Below are 5,950 nucleotides of genomic sequence, written 5' to 3'. Positions count from 1 at the left end.
ACCCGATGGATTCATGCGCTCATCTACTCACTTGCAGTTTGCAAGCCAAGAGCCACCCTCTGCCACCTTCCATCGCTTCAGTACGATGTATTAGAGAAAAAACTCGCCATATCGTGCAGTGCTTGTCCAGATTGGGTTGAAACCCAATTCCCCCCAAAACTCCAGGCATTTCCAGGCATCTGGGCCTGCAAATCGCGCGGTCTAGTTAAGCGTAAGCATCGTGCATCTTGCGGTGTCTGTTCCCTCGAGGCAGCTCGCCTTATCGAGGCATGAGGCCGAAGCCCTCTAGGATCCGGTTTTTCAGAGTTCCATAAATGTAGATGATGTATCTTTTTACAAAACTACCGCATCCACATGGACATTGGCAACTCCAAGAACTACTTGGTTAAATAACACATTATATGAGTTGCATTGTCATGCTCTGCCTAATCATGGTCGATCCGTCAAAGTAAAAGGTATCCGAATAGCAGTCTTTCTTAAATCACTTGATACAGGGCATGTCAGTGCTATCATATATGAACATAAGTAATCCCCCTGGGCTCACATGGGGCGGCATTTGCGTCAGCAAATGGGGCCTTGGGCATGATTTGCGATTGATGTTGTTTTGTCCTCGAGCCAAACGAGCTGACATGCACCAGCACCCCTTGTAGGTACGAGGCGTTTGTGATTTATACCTTCATGGCCCTTCTATTGGAATACATCGGTGGAGCGGGCTCAGTCGAATCGTTCTGCGTTGACAAAGTGGTGGAGCCTAGCTGGCTGCATGGCACCTGCTGTCTCCCGGCACAGCAAGTGAATGGGCAGTTTGTGCGAACTTGCAAGCAGATGGTGCTTCAGTTTGTCGTGATCAAGCCCATTCTCGCCGCCATCACCATCGTGCTCTATGCCACTGGAAGCTATGTGGAGGGAGACTGGTCTCCCAGTTCACCGTACGTTCCTGCTCATTGATGCCTCTGTTCAACTCACTGTGTGCCATTGGTCGCCATGGCATGGCCCATGCTGCTGACTGTCAGTCTGCGTCATATCACTTCGAGTCAGCACATCATCATTGTTTCGGCTCTTGGTATGGATGCGGCGCATTCGCTGAGTGCATGCGAGCCTTAGTCAAACTTGAGAAAGGGGCTACATTTGCGGGGGATGCTTGCAATTATCGTTCGCAACTGGGAGATAGGAAGCTCTGCTACGTTGGTTGCTCTTGCAGTGGTACTGACCCTCCGTGACTGAAATGAGATTGTCTTGCTTATTTACTTCGCAATGTCTTGGCTGTTAAAGAGACCCGCATTATCGCAAGTTGATTTGGGTGGCAAGAATGGTAAGATCTTCATGTGCAAAAGGGTGGGAGAGAGTGTGTTTACACCGAGCTACCGTGGCGGTTTCGCCTTGCACAAGCGGCTCTTCGAACGGCAGTAATTGCTAAACGGAATCTGTGTCCAGACTATAAATGCTATGAGTTTTTCCTGTGCAATAATGGTGATCTGATGTGCCTTTCCACGAACTAGACAACGCCAGCGCCAGTGTGCTTTCATTGTGTGCTTTCATTGGTTAACTCAGTTCTTCGTGCGTAAATGAACAATGCATGCAATGTGCGAGAGCACGTGTATCAACCTTCATGGTGGTGACGAGGCACATTGAGCTATCGCCACCTTCGTACGGCGCATGAGGGCGGGTGCAATCAACCAGACTTAAGAATTGGCGCCACCACTTGCAAATGTGTCGACCGCCAGGTTATCTCTGACATACTCGTTTGCCAAGACCCTAAAGCTTTTCATCGTATTTGGTATTTGGGAAATGTATTGAGGACAAGGATCACACAAAGATTCCCTAAAACAGGCACAGCTCAACAAGATTAGGGAGTGAAGTCACCACCAATAAATAGAGGGAACTTCATCAAGGGGGCCTGATGGCTAGATGAGCTGCTCAGCTGACAAGATGTTCACTAGATTGGTTGAGGAGCAATTCCATCCTCAGATGCAACTAGTCGTTCAAAAGTTCATTCTAAAGCACCTTGGTGCGTCGCACTGATACACGGACGGCACGGTGGGTCCGCCACGCGGACCAAGTGGCCTGTTTCGGCAATTTTCAACTAGGCAGAAACAGCCTTGCCGACATACGCTGCATAGCATCACAGAAACTGTCTCGGTCAGCAGAGTCCAAGCATGACATGCCGAGTGTCCATCCAACCCCTTGTTGTTTCTGTGGGTCAATGACTCAATCGCCTGTTGCAGGTACCTCTACATTCAGCTGGTCTACAACATCTGCTATGCAGTCGCGCTCTTGGGCTTGCTGCAGTTCTACCTCGGAACGAAAGAGCCTCTGAGGCCGTATAAACCCCTGATGAAGTTTGTCCTTGTCAAGCTTGTTGTGTTCCTCACCTTCTGGCAAGGCCTCTTCCTTTCAATTGTGTTTGCCGGCAATGACCACGTTCACGCCAAGCCTGTCCAGAACTGGCTCATCTGCTTTGAGATGTTTCCTGCCGCGATCGGCATGCTCATCGCCTTCCCGTATTCTGATTATAAGGTCAAGGGCATCCAGGCGACGTCGTACACGAATGGCGTTGCCCACGTTATCAGCATCGGCGATGTTGTTCAAGACATCCGACACCAGGTGAGGCATTTCCATGCTTGGACGTTCGCTGTTTGGTGTTGTTGCCGGGGGATGCTTGTGTGCTGTTGTTGCAGCTGGTGACGATTCGGCCTGTCACGATGGTGTGGGTTTATCATGGCAGCGTTTGCCTAAGCACAGCTTGATTGTGAGGGTCAGCATCTGATGATGGTGTATCTTTTCACAACACTATCGCATCCACATGGACATTGACAACTCCAAGAAGTACTTGGGACTCTCTGCCTAGCAAATATGCGCTTTGTACTGGCTTGGTAACGATGCCTTCAGAGCACACTGGAGGCATCGCAAACAACCTGTTTATCGGCAGAGCTGATGCTTGTAAAAGCAATGAGGCGCATTGCTTATGTGGTGCTAGGGTGGATATCATCCGTGTTGCTGACCGCGTTTCTTGGTGGATGTTGCTGAAGGCGCAGTGCTTCTGGTTTACAGAAAGTTATGCTTTTGGGCGTTGCTGAGCCAATTTAACTGCCTGAAATGACTGATGTTGTGTTTGCCTTTTAGCTGCCGTGACTATCTTGAGATATTGTCCTGTCTCCCGATCAGCAGAGCCACGATGATTGTGCAGTTTGTGCCGATGTATCGGCCGTACACATGCTACTCCTCAGAGGAAGGAGGGGGAGAGCCTCAGACCAAGAAGCCGACGTCCACGTACCGGGCAAAGACTTTCATCATGCAAGACACCGATCAGAAGCACATCATAGCAGAGGTGAAGGAGGACATGGCCGAGAAGGAGCGGCGAACAACAGATAGCATTCAACTTGGAGCTGAGCGGGTGCGCCTTCAAATTGTGCGTAGGGCTGTACAAAAGCCTATCATTAGCTGCACATCTCTGGGATCAGCACCAACACAATCAAACATAAACAAAATCAACATTTTTGGTTCCAGGCATACGCGTCCGTACAGGTTGAACTTTACATGATGATGTACGTGTTTACACCTCTTGGACTCTGGCCACTCCAAGAACTGCTTGGGAAGCAATGCTTCCATTTCCGTCACCCGACATGCATTGGATTCTAGAAGATTTTGGAAACAACGGGAGACAGTCTGCAAAAAAGCGATTGAGGAAGGAGGAGTGCTATATGGGCTGATTGTGAATGCATGTGTAGGAAAGCTTATGCACCTCCCAAGTTTGTTGTGTGGTGATGTATGTGCAGCCATCTGCAGCCCCACAAGCTGCCAAATCATGCTTGTACAGTGACTGTGATGCCCATATTGTCATGTTAGCCCTGACGTATGTGTGGGCCTACCATAAATAGCACATAACTAGTCGGTTTGGGTACTGTGTGGGTCCTTCTGACCATGTGATGCGCTGGTCCGTTCGCCCCGTCGCTAGGCAAACGTTGGAAAAGGCACTGCGCTGCATCCACATTCCTTATGAACAACAGCAATCAAAATCTCAACCTTCGAAACCATAGCTACCACTGCCACGACTTGTGTTTGTTGGGCCTGCAACCCAATGCTGAATCACGAGCCCCATGCTGAAAAAGTCTTGAGCGGTAAAGCGCTGAAATGGCCTTTAGGCGCTATGTCGGCGTGGCATGCTGTCGCAATGATTGAGGTGTGTTAGCCAATGCTGAATAATTCACCAGCAGTTAACCACTAAATGGCCTTTTGGCGCTATCTCGGGATATGTCAGCGTGGCGTGCCGTCGCAATGATTGGGGCACCCACCTCAGAAGCGAACGTGCGCTGTAGGGTTCTGGATTGGAGATATGTGAAGAGGAGCTGAGTTTGTTGCACGAAACGAATTGTCAGAGTCCTCGTATCTCGAGGACTGTGTGGTGATTGTTGGCACGCACAGCCAGGGGGAGGGTGTGTCTCTGTTTCTCGTCTGTGTCGTATGCGTGTACATCATGAGGCGCGCACAGGGGGCTCATCACTTCGAAACAACATATCCCAAGATATCAAGAAAGATGGAAATGTTGATAGTTTCCTGCCTGATAAATTATATCAAAGATAATTGCCTGCTGTACTGCTTGAGTAAGGGGGGGAGTTACTGCATGATGGTACCTCGTGTTTTTCAACCCTACTACATCCACGTGGATGCTTTCGAATCACAAGTGCAACCTGGGAACCTGTGCTACAACATTCTGATGGCAATTGCACCTGAATCAATCGCACTATACCATGTTGGAGTCATGTAGGTCTTCCTCACCTAGTGTGATGGCAATGGTCACACTGTTTCCCATGTGGCGCTTCCCAAGCTCCCAGTATATCTCTCAATGCACAGTTGCCGATGCCCATGTAGATGCAGTAGTGTTGTTAAAAGGTACATCATCATCACACCAGAGATCCAGGCTAAATAGAGTTACACAGACAGACAGATTCAACATAGCGCAGGCCACTACAAAGAATCCAACACATACTCGCAACGGTACAAAGCCCCGTTAGTTCCAGTGTATCGGTTTCATGGTTGTCTGCACGTCCCCGCTGTCCCTGCTGTCATAGCGTTTAATACATGTGTTGCGCATTCAGGGAAGTACGGCACAGCTGACGGCTGGAGGTGGGTCTGACAACTACTTCCCAAAAGCTTCCGTAGCTGACTTTGTCGGCGATGACTCCGGCCAGGGGGGCTTTGGAATCTTCGACGTGCCTGGAGTGCAGCAGAATGTCGAGATGGGCGAAAGAGAGCTGAATTTGCTACATAATGCAGAAGGAGGGCCTGTAAGCTCCTCTGCCCCCGTGGTATACAAGGGCCAGAGCAAGCACGGAAAGGGAGACTTCGACGACATAGTGTTATAAGCGACTGCTTGGTACCATTTATTGTTCGATGAGTCTCTGCTGGTCGTTGAATGCGCTTGGATGCACCCATGGAAATGTGTGGTCCATTGTTGTCGATGTAGAACTTGCTGCGATGCGGAGTTGACGTCGCTGCTCCCACTAGTTGCAACCTGTGCCATTCTGCATCACATTTTCATTGCTTCCTCAACATGAAGCATGAGATTCTGTAAATGTGCTGTCACACTGGAAATGTCGCATGGGTGTTGGGTTTGGGAGAAGCAAGGCCTGGTCTTGCATGGGCAGTCATCAGACCTTGCTGGTGTGAGGTCTACATGGTGGTAGCACCAATTCAGCTGTATTTGGGGGTTGCACATGTCAGTGTGGACGCAGTAGGGTTGTAAACGTATACATCGAACATCCTCATCAGGCCAGATATCGGTTCCATGCTCATGAGAGTGAAGCAGTCCCACAAACACCATAACCTAACAAGGCGAACCGACAGCTATAGCACCTACAGGCCGGGGTCCTCCCTCCCTTGGGAATCAGGAAAGCAGTTGTGCATACATGTGGAGCAGACGGCCTCAGCCATACCAAAGCAATGTCAAACG

General features: G+C 49.7%; 1 protein-coding gene across 1 annotated transcript; it reads left to right on the top strand.

Annotated features, from left to right (window-relative positions):
* The first annotated feature begins 678 nt into the window (after window positions 1-678).
* LOC149810296 (uncharacterized) lies at window positions 679-2,747 on the top strand. Its single transcript, XM_089994306.1, has 3 exons — window positions 679-914; window positions 2,226-2,604; window positions 2,679-2,747. The coding sequence occupies exons 1-3, from the start codon at window positions 679-681 to the stop codon at window positions 2,745-2,747; spliced, it is 684 nt and encodes a 227-aa protein (XP_089850432.1).
* Window positions 2,748-5,950: the final 3,203 nt, after the last annotated feature.

Source organism: Nuphar pumila, unplaced genomic scaffold (assembly GCF_984573655.1).
Source record: "Nuphar pumila unplaced genomic scaffold, dmNupPumi1.hap1.1 HAP1_SCAFFOLD_398, whole genome shotgun sequence".
Lineage (NCBI taxonomy): Eukaryota > Viridiplantae > Streptophyta > Magnoliopsida > Nymphaeales > Nymphaeaceae > Nuphar > Nuphar pumila.
Note: the sequence above shows the minus strand (reverse complement) of the source record. Positions and strands in the feature narration are given on the sequence as shown.